The sequence below is a fragment of the Meriones unguiculatus genome, chromosome 7 (genome assembly GCF_030254825.1).
Source record: "Meriones unguiculatus strain TT.TT164.6M chromosome 7, Bangor_MerUng_6.1, whole genome shotgun sequence".
Lineage (NCBI taxonomy): Eukaryota > Metazoa > Chordata > Mammalia > Rodentia > Muridae > Meriones > Meriones unguiculatus.
This window is the reverse complement of record NC_083355.1, coordinates 117,466,068-117,479,524: the sequence shown is the minus strand read 5'-3', so window position 1 is coordinate 117,479,524 and position 13,457 is coordinate 117,466,068. Positions and strand designations below refer to the sequence as shown.

The 13,457-nt window shown below is 51.1% G+C and overlaps 1 protein-coding gene across 7 annotated transcripts in view; it reads right to left on the bottom strand.

The window, feature by feature from the left end:
• Positions 1–13,457, bottom strand: part of Pacs2 (phosphofurin acidic cluster sorting protein 2) — a 55,429-nt gene that overhangs the window by 9,038 nt on the left and 32,934 nt on the right. For 3 of the 7 annotated variants that reach the window (XM_060388278.1, XM_021655241.2, XM_021655243.2), the window contains exons 8-19: positions 12,139–12,198; positions 8,828–8,985; positions 5,923–6,013; positions 5,620–5,694; positions 4,980–5,122; positions 4,525–4,660; positions 4,072–4,176; positions 3,761–3,867; positions 3,160–3,314; positions 1,662–1,772; positions 1,143–1,251; positions 248–280 (exon numbers count right to left, since the gene is read on the bottom strand). In XM_060388278.1, coding sequence (XP_060244261.1) covers positions 248–280; positions 1,143–1,251; positions 1,662–1,772; positions 3,160–3,314; positions 3,761–3,867; positions 4,072–4,176; positions 4,525–4,660; positions 4,980–5,122; positions 5,620–5,694; positions 5,923–6,013; positions 8,828–8,985; positions 12,139–12,198 — 1,283 coding nt within the window. The remainder of the gene's footprint in view (positions 1–247; positions 281–1,142; positions 1,252–1,661; positions 1,773–3,159; positions 3,315–3,760; positions 3,868–4,071; positions 4,177–4,524; positions 4,661–4,979; positions 5,123–5,619; positions 5,695–5,922; positions 6,014–8,827; positions 8,986–12,138; positions 12,199–13,457) is intronic. The other 4 variants (XM_021655245.2, XM_021655246.2, XM_021655242.2 and 1 more) reach the window with 3 other exon arrangements.

Sequence of the window (13,457 nt, the reverse complement as noted above, 5' to 3'; positions counted from 1 at the left end):
GGAGCAAGGCCAGCACCAGTGCTCAGCACAGGCTTAGTTTAACAAGAGGCTTTAGAAGCACAAACTGAAGTTAGCTCTGTAGACACAGGACTCATCTGCCAGGTCTCCTAAGAAAGTGTTCATAGCTGACATTCCAGGAACAGGATGCTGCCCCAGGCATGAGGAGAGGCACTTGGGCAAGGACCCTGCTAAACAAGCCCTAAAGACCAGCCTGGGAACAGAGAGGGGATAGACCGGAGAGCTGTACCTCAGGGTAAAGTCAAAGTGAAAATGCTTTTTCCTTTTTTGGAAAGCCACCAAGAGAGAAAACACACATGTTAGGACACTCAGGAACAGCAACAAGTCGTCCACACAGAGGAAGGAGCAGAATGGCTCCTGGTGGTCAGGCTGAGGGTTCCTGGAGGGTCTGTGTGGTGGATCTGCCCCTGAGCACCAGGCAGTCAGGTAGCAAATCTGGCCTCTGCCTACCTGCCATAGCTGATCAGCCTTCAACTCAAATATCTTCTGGTCTGGGGAAGGCGGTGTGTGGCATGTATAACTTAAAGAAACTCTCAACTTTGTTGTCCTTGGCTGAAGGGTCTATGTATCTCCTGAGCAGGGTGCTGGGCCCACCTTGGACACCAAGGAGGAGGCTGCCTTAGGCTCTGTGCTTTTAACTCTCCTTGACTGCATGTAGGCTAGAATGTGCAGAGGTCTGAGCCAAGACAGATATGTTGAGTTCCCTAAGTTGAAGAGGAAGCTGATCTAGGCCCAGGCCCAGACCCAGATCCACTCTGTCCAATCTCACACAGAATTCCTGACCACTGCCTACCTCTGAGTGGATGGGATCATGAACTAACTGTTCACCCTGAGGCCAAAGCCAGGGTGAGGGGACATGTGGGTAAGGAGCCATGTGAAAGGAACATGACCAGACATGTAAGGACTACAGGAGCCAAGTGCCCTTTACTACATCATGTAGAATGTTAACATGCACAAAAACAAAGGTTCTGAAAACCCAACCTGGGGTTCTAATCTGACATGGCTTCCTCACAGGCTCGCGCCACACTCAGCTTTTTCATCCTGGCCTCTTGAAGAGTCTATCCCATAGCCTACAAGGGGCCAGGTCCTCCTCCAGTGGCCCCAGCCCTGGCCCTCCATGTTACCTCTTCTGCTTGTAGGTCAGCATGGCCTCTGCGATGGGCAGCTGGTGAGCACAGTTGGCTCCTGAGATGTACTGCGTGATGCGTGACACGATGTCTGGTGTGTCCTGCACTGCACAAGGCAGAGGTGGCAGAGGGTCAGCATGGCGCCTGGGCAGGTTCTTCTGGGTCCTGGGCTGTGTCCTAGGCACTATGTTCTGGCTTTTCTCTATCTCTTCTCTCTGACAGCAGCCTCTGGCTCAAGTGCCCATCCACAATGGTCCCAGGTGAGGATGGCAGGGTTCCTTTTCTCCTTCTCAAATCCTGAAGGCCTGTTCTGGAGTCCTGTGCCCACTCCTTTCCAATAGCCCCATACCCCACAGGCTAAAAACTCAGGCTGGGTGAGGGAAGCCCTAGAACCTCCCCTCCCACCCACCCCACAGTCGAGTGTGAGAGATGGAGCCTCCAGTGGAAGGGACCCCTTTCTCCAATGCAAGGGGCTATAGATGCATGGGAAACCCCCTGCCCCAGCACAGGCCTCACCACTGCTCTGGGCTTCCAGCTTGTTGAACAGGTCTCTCCAGGCCAGATCCTGGAAGAAGTTGTTGTAGCGGTAGTCCACGGAGCCCAGGTACCTGGCCACAGGGTGGGAGCCTGGGACCCAAGGAATTCCATGAGCATGTGGAGTTGCCCAACCCCATACCACCCTGCTGTCCTGAACCACTCTGCAGAAGGCTGGCAGAGGCCTGCAGGAGGAGCTATGACAGTGCCCCCACTTCCTATTGCTCCACCAGGGAAGGCAAATGAGATGAAAGAAAGCTCAGGTGAAGGCAGGAAGACCAACAAAGGTGTAAGACATGGGCCCCAGGGGAGATACTGCCTTCACTACTGGCAAACAAATGAAGCCTGAACAGGTGCGTTGTACACTTTGAGGAACGACACAAGCCAAATGCTCCTGGAGTTCAAGTCCACGGACCATGACAACCTCTAAAGACTGCTTTGAATTTCTGGTGACAGAAACCAAAGCTCATGTGGGGTGATCGGGTGGGGGGCAAGGACAACCCTGGAGCCTGGTTTGTCCTCTAACACATTCTACATGATTAGGACATTTATCAAAGATAAGAAAAGAATGTGACAGGAAGAAGAGGTCTTACAGAAAGACAAACAGGATGGACACTGGATGAAGAAGAAACAGGGAACAGGATAGGAGCCTACCACAAAAGTCTCTGAAAGACTCTACCCAGTAGTACATCAAAGCAGATGCTGAGACTCATAGTCAAAACTTTGGCCAGAATCATATGAAAGAATCATATGAAAGAAGGGGAAGATGGTAAGACCTGGAGAGGACAGGAGCTCCACAAGGAGAGCAACAGAACCAGAATATCTGGCCACAGGGGTCTTTTCTGAGGCTGATACTCTAACCAAGGACCCTTCATGGACATAAGCTAGAACCCCTGCTCAGATGTAGCCCATGGTAGCTCAGTATCCAAGTGGGTTCCTTAATAAGGGGAATAAGGACTGTCTCTTATATGAACTCTTTGACCACCCCCATCCCTGAGGTGGGAGTAGTCTTGCCAGGCCACAGAGGAGGACAATGCAGCCAGTTCTGATGAGACCTGATAAGATAGGGTCAGATGGAAGGGGAGGAAGATCTCCCCTATCAGTGGACTTGGAGAGGGGCATGGGAGGAGATGAAGGAGGGAGGGTGGGATTGGGAGGGAATGAGGGGACTACAGCTGGGATAAAAAATGAATAAACTGTAATTAATATAAAAAAATAAAAATTTAATTAAAAAAAAAAGAAGTCTTACAATACAGTCTAGTTACTGGCTGGCCTGAAACTTTTCATCCTTAGCTTCCAAGTGCTAGGGTGACAGGTATGATACTATGTCTGGCACACACGACTTTCCAAAATAGTGAAAATAACAGAATTTTTAAAAACAGAAGTGTCATATTGGTACCTCTACCCTCACCGGGCTGTGTCCCTATCTCTGAGGTCTCCCAGGTTTAGTCACAGGTGCCAGTAGCCTGAGGCCCCTCACCCAGTGGGATGATGAGGAAGCGCATGTAGCCGAGCCAGTCAGGCGTCTTGTGAGACAGTTGCTCCACGAAAAGCCGCAGGATGGCGCTGAGGTAATGCTGTGCTCCTGCCACGGCGATCTTCACAGGGGTCGGTGGCTGAGAATTGCAGTTGCAGCTGCGGTCCCAAGAGGGTGGGGCAGAGAGGACAGATGCCTCACTGTCTGTGGCCCAGGATCACCCTGCTGAGGTCTGGAAAGCTGAGGCCCCTAAGATGCAGCTGTTCTTGCCACACAATCCCAAGAGCTACCAAACCCAGGGTCCCCACCAAGAATTCTAAATATGGGGCCCTGAATAGGCCTGGGCCAGAAGGCTGTGCTCGAGCTCTCTGCTGGGACCACTGCAAGTGGGGGCAGACTACCATAGGCTGCTGCTTGCCCTCACACGCCTAGTGATTCCTACTGGAAATCGGAGTAAAGCTGCAGAGGTCTTTGGGCAGCATATCTGGAACCCTCCACGATGCTCAGGATCAGTTTTCCCTGCCTTTAAGTGGCAGGCAAGGCTGGAATGTGAGGCAGGAAGGCCAAAGGGTGGAGCCCAGGTAAGGAGAGAATGCAGACTCACTATCGCTGTATCCGAGAGACAATCGTGCTGAAGGCAGCCTGCACATCAGCAGCGGAGCATGTGCACACCACAGGAAGTGTGTGCTTCTGCAGGACATCTGAGAGGAACTAGAAAGGGACAAGCTGACAATGACCTTGGTGTGGTCCCTGCTAGTCCCCATCTACCCTTGTCACAGGTCCCACAGGGTCCACAAATACCCAGACAGCTCTGATGGTCACCACCCCTCCACCCCCGGCATGACTGGTGTCCCTCAAGCCTTATGAGCGCTCAGTTCCCCAGGAGACGGCAGGGTACATGGCTGTACCCCTTACCTGTCCCTGCCAGTCAGAGGTGTTGACGAGAATGATATTCTCAGGGAGTTGGTCATCAGAGATGAGGATGTGGTTCAGTTGGTCATACACGGTTTTCCTGGGAATCTAGAGACACTGAGGTGTCCACACAAGGAGACACAGCACCCAGGCCTTTCAACCCCCAGCCCGGGCCTCAATACTCCATACCCCAAGCAGGCATGGAGGCTGAGAGCAACTAAGGAAGTGCCTAGGCCTAGAGTGTCCACATGTTGGGTGGCTCTACATCCAGGCAGAGTCACACAGTGGCAAGAAATGGCCCCAGGGTCAACAGGTTCCCTGACAAGGGGACCTATGGCTGTCTTCTTGTCTGCAGGGACATTTATAGCAGGCCATCCAAGTCTGCCCAGTCCTCAGGGCTCCTAGGCTTCTTTCTGCTCTATCTGGGCAGCATCCTCCCCCAGACCCCAGCCTAACCTGCAGCTGGCTCCTTGTGTCTGGGCAGCGCTCGTTGTCTAGGCTGTTGGCTCGCTCATTCTGCGGTCGAGCTGGCTGTCGCTCCTTCAGGGATGTGCTCCGGCCCCGGCGGCCGGCTGGCTTTGCCTCTGACCTGCTGGAGACCGGGAAAGGCAGAGGAGAGCAGCTGGGGTGGCAGGCTAGATGCCCACCGCAGGCTGCACGCTGTGCTGCCCCACACTGCTGCCACTATCCCTACCTGGCAGGTCCCTGTGATGCGACACACACTCTCCCCAGCACCCTGAGCCCTCAGCAGCTTGAGTAGGTGGCACCTCTTGGGCACCTCTTAGGGTTGTAGGCCAGCAGAGGGCCAGAGGCAGCTGCTAGTGACAGACTGGATCCGGGTCCCACCTGCACTTTCTGGAGTTGACCCAAATAGCTGGCTTCCTACAACCCTTCTCAGCACAAGGCCACACCTGGTGGAGGGGATGACAAGTGACTCAGTCTTGGTGATTCTTCCACTGGGCGGCAGCTTCTCCGTGAACACATCCAAGGTAGAGGTCTCAGACTCTGGACTATCCTCAGCTTGCCCTGATGGTTCCCGGGGGACTGGTGTACTCTGATGGGGTAAGAAGGAGCCATATGCACCAAATGCAGAAACATTTACTATGCCTCTCCTGTCTATGTGCCCCTGGCTTGGGAGAAGGCTCTGGGTTTCCTCTGACGTAAGGTCCTGCATGAGTCACAATCAAATGCTGCCCGTGGAGATAAGAGGAGAGGTAGTCCTCTCCTACAAACAGTTCTTGGTCCAACTATTACTAAGAGACCAGAATTAACCTGCTGGAAATCCTACTCATCCCGCTCCTTATCTGAGAGACTTGAGGGCCGAGGTCTGATAGCAAGGTTAGGGATGCAGTCACCCATCTGAGCTACCCGGACATTATCCATGGAGGGCAAACCAAGGGCGCCCTGATCACCAGGCAGCCTGGTTGCCCCTGAGGATGGTACACACGTTTTCAAGGTGTAGGAACGAACGCAAAGCCCTCCCTGTGGAGTTCACTGTACATTTGAGGTCTGCTGCACATGGACAGGTAGGCGCACCCCACGCCTGCTTACAAGGGCCACTGTGTCAGAGACGCTGTCACTTGGCTGCTTGCCTCCCAGGGATCTCGTCTTCTCGGGTACATCCGCCTGGGGGTGATGAGACAGAAGTTGGGCTGTGCTGTAGAATGTGGATGCCCTAGCTGGGAATTCCCAGGCTGTGAGCTCAGGGTTCCTGGTGAGTCTCCTGCTCCTGGGTCGATCCCTGCCCAGGTAGGTGCATGCTGGAAAGGCAGCCAGGACTCACAGGGCCAAGAAGGATGAGAACGCCCAGCCTGGTCCAAGGGTCTCACCAATGCACAGAATGGCCATGCTTACCGGGCTCGGAGGCTCCCTGTGGCTCCGGGCACTGTGGATGCTCCCTATCTCCGTCTGTGAGCTAGAGTGAGACAGGCCTTCGAAGTATGGCCTGGAAGAATGAAGGAGTAGATATTATTTCCCAAGATCGCCTATACACTGAAAATGAGGTTCAACTCCCTGCATACAGAAGGGCAAGCAGCATGGAACTCAACAGCTCACAGACAGAGCTACATCCAAAGAAATGCACTGTGGAAGAACTGTGTGACTGTACATCCTGAAGGAACCTTATACCTATGGTAGGATTCTGGAGTGACTGAACTGCAGGTGGGTGCAGATTCTGCAGTGGCTATAAAGTCTGCAGCAAGAAGCCATGAGTTTCCAGGGCCTGTGAGGTGACTCCTGCAGCTAAATCCTAAGACTTGAGTTTAATCCTTGGGAGCTAAATGGTGGAAAGTGGAGAAGTAACCCTAGCAATCTGTCCTCTGACCTCCGTTCTCACACTGTGGCACATGCATGCTGCGCCCTGTGAAAAACGCAATCTTCAAAAGAAAAGAGAACCACTTCTGCTTATGGCATTCCCCAAAGGTGGGGCTGCCAACAACACAAGGAGACCGGTGTCAGCACTGGATGCCTCAGTGCTCTTAATGGGGATTGCCCCTCGTGGCGGTTTGAATAGGAATGGCTCCCACATATTCAGGAGTTTGAGTGTGTGGCCTTGTGGGAGTAGGTGTGGCCTTGTTGGAGGAAGTGTGTGTCTGTGGGGACAGGCTTTGAGTTCCCCTATAAACAAGCTATGCCAATGTGGCACACACTTGTGCCCTTCTGGTGCCTACAGATCAACATGTACAACTCTCAGCACCTTCTCCAGCACCTTGTCCGCCTGCGTGCTGCCATGCTTCCTGCCATGACAATAACGGACTAAACCTCTGAAACTATAAACCAGCCCCAATTAAATGGTTTCCTTTTACAAGAGTTGCTGTGGTCGTGATGTCTCTTCACAACAGTGAAACCCTAACTAAGACACCCATGTTGAGAACCCTGAGCTCTATAGGCAGACTTGAGAAATCAGAACAGTCTCAGCAGCACAAGGGCATCATGGGCAGGCCCAGAACAACTAACACATTCTAGATACATTCAGACTATTCTAGACCAGCACAGATGATTTGACATCAACCAGGTTACTTCCAACCAACCCTGACAAAGCCACTTCAGACTAATGAGAATAGTCACGACTCTAGATCAGCCAGGCCAATTCCTGACAATCAGATCAACCTGGATCAATGTATCTGTCTTCAGCAGATTAAGTATGAGTGAAGAAAAAGGAGATGGGCAAAGCATAAAACCAAGAGATGTTAAAGAACTTAAGTGAAAATAGATGGCAGGATATCAGCATGTCCATGTGAGTGACAAGGCTCACAGAGACCTAGACATGCAGGGTGTCACCTGTGTGCAACACCCAGGATCATGGCACCACAGTGATCACACTTGTCCCCAGAACCACAGGCAGCAGTCGTCACAGGCCAGGGACTATGCCACCACAGTTAATGTCATGGGGCTCATGATGGGGAGGATGTGAACTCTGGGTGGACCCAATGTGACCCCAGCAAAGGTCACACGACAGCAGAGAACACACCCAAGCTTGAAATAAAAGGCATGCGGCAAGAAGGACTAGTGCTGAGCCAGGAGGACTGACGTGGAGGAGCACAAGAACAGTAGCTTCCTTGACCCAGAGGACATCCCGCAAAACAGTGGCTTCTAAAACCCTGGCCTGAGCCCAGCAAGATATACATAGAAAAAGAAATGGAGGCCTGAGGATGGCACCACAGAAGTGGAAACATACTAGATGTTGGAATTTATTTATTTATTTTTGAAACAATGTCTCATTAGTGAGCCCAAGTTGCCCTTAAACTCAATTATTTAAGTTTCCTTTCCCCAATGCTGAGTTTCCTAAATAATGAGATTACAGAAAGGCATGAGAAATGAATCCCAGCAGAAATGAATAAACTATTAGCATCACTAAGAGTTAGGGTTAATTCATTTCAATATACAGGAAACCCAAGTTTCTTGCATGTGCTTCTTTGTATTGTCCAGGTTAAAAACTTCAAAATGAAGGGTCTGTAACTTTCTGGAACATCCTGAGTCTCCCTGTCCTCAGTAGCTACACCAAGACCAAAGTCTGTGCTCCCTGTTCTGAGGACTAAGCCTCCCAAACCCCACACACCTACAGTACGTGTGTGGAACCACCTGCTTTCCTTTTTCTCTTTTTACCCTAGGCCACGCTTGGCCAGCTGTCCTCCCAGCTGAACCAAAGAGGGGCACTAGCTGGGGCTCCCCTCTGCTGCCTGTACAGTAGAGCCCAGTTTCCAGTATACCTTACTGTTGGCAGTAAGGGCACCCTGGGGGCCCTCATTCCTCTGCAGCCTGCCTCAGGGACCAAGCTCTGGCCTCACAGAGAACCTTCCAGCTCAAGCCCTTTCCCCATCTCCAGATGGTTCTGCCTACTTCTAGTTCCTGATGGACTTGTAAACTCTGATCTGTTCCCATGGTTTACCACTCACCCTGAGAAATACTCTACCCAGTGAAAAGATTCCAGACCTAGTTCCAATGGGTCAGGAGTAGGTATGCCCTCTTATACCTGCCTTTCTACAAAGGTACCGTTTTCTTCTGGCTGTCAGTGAAAGCCAGCTGGCTCTGTCACCCACTATAACCCTCAACTCAGCCCATGCTGCCTCCTCTCAGGATATTCCTGGTTTACCCTATGAGAACCTTCCAAGCACACAGTGCCACAGGGTTAAACACAGGTCACCATCACAGGGCAACCCAAAGCAGCCTAGACCCTTTTAGGTGCTGCAGGATGTTCAGAGTTCCTTCTGTGCAGATGCAGACATATCGGAAGTGACAGTTTCCACCTAGTGCAACTTACCTGAGCTTGGGCTTGGGGGTACTAAGGACACTGTCATCATCATCCATGTCAGGGCCACTGTCACTGGGATTCTCCACATCCAGTGTGTCATACAGAAGATCCAGGTCCTCCTCCACCTCAGGAACATGTTCTGCGGGGTCCTGCTCCGAATCTAAGACCTAAAGCAACACAGAGGCCTGTGCCACTGCTTGGCTAACAGCTGATGGCTAAAGAGGGGGATGTACAGGAACACAGCAAAAGGGTGAACAGTACCACCAAACACTTAATTGCCAAAACATCCTATTTTGTTTGTTTCCCCGGCCATGAGTGGTGTGCGTGGGGGGGGGGGGTGTTTTCACAGGACAGAAGCTAATGTCAAATATTTTCCTCTATTTCTCTCTACTCTGTTTTTTTGAGACAGGGTCTCTCACTGAACCCATAGCTCATTGACTGGACATCAAACCATAACGATCCTCCTGTCTCTGCCTACCGAGAATGGAGCTGCAGGTGTACATAGCATATCAGCTGCAGCTATTAAGTAATGCTAGTGCAGTGAACACTCAACTCACTGAGCCATTTCTCCAACATATTGCGTTTACTACTCTAATTTAGGAACGGGGTTCACCTCATAAGGACCTCAAGTCACCTCATGGAGCGATTACCCTTCTATGTGAATAGGTTTGCCAAGGGTGTGTTCAGAACACAGTGCTCAGACTGGCGTGGTGGCGCACGCCTGTAGTCCCAGCACTCAGGGAGGCAGAGGCAGGTGGATCTCTGAGTATGAGGCCAGCCTGGTCTATAAAGTGAGTCTAGGACAGACAAGGCTACACAGAGAAACCCTGCCTTGAAAAAAAAATGAAACAAAACAAAAAAAGACCACAGTGCTCACGTTTTGTGAAACACACATACAGTCGAAGCTGGGCAGAATGTGAGGCCATTCACCATCCCCTCAAACAAGATATGAAGTGCTTCTCCCCCAGAGAGTCCTCTTGGCTGGGGCAGAGCCACATTTTTGTTCCCAGGCAAACTGTGATCTAGGCTGTGCTCAGCCTGAAGGTGTGTTTCCCACAGAAATGCTGTCAGAGTAGCTGTGAAGAGAAACATCTAAGCATCATGTTGAACACACAAGCAAAGCACCCACACCTACAAAATCAATCTTTTTTTTTTTTTAGGAGTCAATGCCTGAGGCCAATGAGAATAAAGGAAATTTCTGCCAAGTCTATGAACCTGAGTTTGATCCCTAGGTCTCACATAGTGGAAGAAGAAAACAGATTCCAACAAGCTGTCTTCTGACTTCTACACACACACACACACATCATGCCCTGTTGGTTTTGGACTTACTGGGATCCTTTTCTGTTTTCCAACAGAATTATCTGTCCTATGTTGGTCTCATAACTTACTTTGAAGGCATGTAATCTGGGTTCATGCTCATACTTGGACAAGTACTGCTCAGCCACATCTGACATAGGCAGTCGCAGACACTCTAGTATTTAAGAATCTTAGTTGATGCTAGAGTGAGTGAAGATTTTAAGGGCTGCCAGGATAGAATGAATGCATTTTGTGTGAGGGAAAGAAATAAATTTTAAGGACTAGGGCAGAATGTTTAATCTGAATGTCTGTGTCCCCTAAAATTCTTATGCTGAAACTTAACTCTCAAGGTGACTAAGAGGCAGGCCTTTGGAGTAGCGCTACTCCCGTCCACTGTGAGGACGTGAGGACGAGGCACTGCCTATGAAGAGCCAGCCCTCTCAACCTGCAGCTACTTGACCTTGACCTTCCAGTCTCCACAACTATGAAAAGCATCTTTTGGATGTAGAGGCCAGAAGCGGGCCCTGGATCTCCAGGACCTGGAGTTACAGATGGTTGTAAGCTACCATATATGTGCTGGGAAATGAACTTAGATATCTTCTAGAAGAGCAGCCAACCAGTAGTGCTCTTAATTTTTGAGCTGTCTCTCCAGCTCCTGTCTGTATTTTGGTTACAAAGACCAAGAAGTTTAGTTACCGCACAACAATGACTGTTTATGATAATCTATTGGGGCTGCAGAGATAGCTCACTGGTTAAGAGCGCTATCTGCTCTTCCAGAGGTCCTGAGTTCAATTTCAGACAACCACATGGTGGCTCACAACCATCTATAATATGATCTGGTGCTCTCTTCTGGCCTGCAGGTGTAAAAGCAGATAGAGTACTCATATACATAAAATAAACAAACAAATCTTTAACAACAACAACAAGATAATCTACAGACAGGTGATGCCCATTCCAGAATGGCTATGTGGGTTGTAAGCTGTAGTCAGTGCCTGTGCACAGCTCCTAGTAACAGTAAGTCGGAGTGCTGAGACACAGATGGGAGCTATGGCTAGATGGTCTTCTCGAATAAAAGGGAATGCCATAGGACATAGGGAACAGACCACTTAGCTCGGCACCAATTCTACACAAGTGTGGAGATTATTTCTATGAAAAAAACAAAATTCTTTCCCTGACCAACATCCAGGCTATTGCCTGAGTATCAGATGTCAGAACAAAAGCCATGTATGTCAGGTTTATTTTGAGACTCATTCCTGTTGCTTGGTGAAAAGGAAACTCCATGGTCAAGATCCAACTGCCTCCACCCGCAAGCCTGCAAGGCCCCAGACCAGACAGCTTCCTTGCTATGTGCCCACTTTCAGCTAGCCCAGGTCTGTCTCAGATTTAGGGCCTAGAGGCTATTCTACGGAAACAGGCTGGTGATGTTCCAGGATGGATACTGGCCACACAGAAAGCCCTATGGCTGACAAACGCCACCCTCTATACCTGCACGTGTGAAAAGCAGCTGTTGGTGCCTGGGCTGGGTTGGGACCCTGACGGTCTGGGTGTGGCCCTTGCACTACAAGGGTTCAGAGTGTGGTGCAGGCTTTGAGGGCCAAACATCCAAGTGCCTCTACTGTGGGCTCAGGGTCTTGACAGTTTTATGAACAAACTTGATACCTAAGACTGGGAACCAAAGAAAAGCCAAGAAATCAAAGATTCAAGGCATGTTGGCCACAGAACAGGCTGTGCACGACAGGAGGTGGGGCACGGAAACTCTTGTACCTTCTACTTACTTTCCCCCATTGACATGAAACTGAAAACCAACGATCAGCCTCTGTTGGCCTTTCCACAGATGCAGAACCACCTGGAGTTCAAAATTCCTGGCCTCTCACAACTGCCACCCAGGCTGGCAGGCAGAGGGCAATACCGCATAGACAATAAGTGCAGAGACCTGGCCTGGAGCTTCCCTGGAGCGCGTCCTACCCAGCATGACATGGGGGGGTATTGCCGCGCCTTCAACCGCGGAGCCACGGCCCACTCACCTCCTCTGAAACTTTAAACCTGCGCAGCAGTGCCACCACCTTCTGCTTAAAGTTCTGTTGCTGTAAGACAAGAAGCACAAGAATCTCACATCAGAAATGATGTGGGGAGGGGCTACATTCCTGGGACATAGCAAGGAGCTGCACTCTGGCCTTAGTAAACTGAGAGACAAAAAGACACAGCTCATGCTATGAACTGTGACTTGGATGCAGCTTTTACATATAGCCATGTGCACATTCTTACTGTCTGAAAGCACAAACTGAGGCCAGACTCGAACACACCTGGGGGAACTGACAGTCCACACCCACTGAGGGGCAACCAGGGAAGGGCACCGGGTAGCTCTGCAGCTCTAGAAGCTTCCACAGTCCTTTCCAGGCTCTCTGGCACTGTCCCACAGCTCCACCTCCTGGAAGGCCCTGGCCTTGTCCCAGGAGGAGACTGCCACCCTGTGGGAGGCACTCAGGAGAGCACAGAGAGGACAGACAATGGAACCTGCAAGCTACGAGCTCAGTCAAGCTGCTCACACTGTTGGCTGCAGTGCCTCTGCTCTAGCCACTGTCCTCCAGGTACTCTCAGCCCCCTTACAGAGCTGACCCTAACGGGAGGGCTCTTCCCGCACGGCTCCTCAGGCTGCCCCAAAAGCTCCAGAGGCTGCTGCCTGTAGTCAGGGGAGACCCGGTTTGTATTCAGAGTGGCTTCCATACTGTGTCCACTGTCTGCCCACAACCTCCTTATCACACCTGCCAAAGACTGTTGACAATGCTGTTCCTGGTCAGTACTGGCAAGGGGATAACCATGCCAGTCAGTCCTGCAGCCCAGTGCTAGGCTCTAAGGATAGCACCAGAGGCCACTGATGGTCACTGGGCAGGCTGAGAATGGGCTAAGAGTCATCCCATGTTTCCTCCTCCTGTGGGAAAGGCCTAACAGCTTAGTCTCTGTTGGGAGAACACACCACAAGAAAAAAAATGGAACTGGCCCCAACATGGTGAGTCTGAGTACTGCAGTGACAGGAAAATAGCACACTCAATGGCCTACACATGTAGGTTTGCAGGCTTGAGGCAGCTATCCCAGCCTTGCTCTAGAACCCCAGGGCTCCATAGCCATACAGAATTGGAGTCAGGGCATATGGTGGTAGGAGAGTGACAGCCAGAGACATCCCTGTCTGGCTTGTCTCCATTTTGACTTATAGCAGCCAGGTGCTGGTCAGGCAGGGTTCTGGCCTGCGGGCAAATGCGAGTTCTGAGACTCTCTTGGGACAGGCTGTCCACCCTCTTGCCCACAGCCTTCCAGTGAGCCTCCCAGCCACTGCCCACCCTCCTCA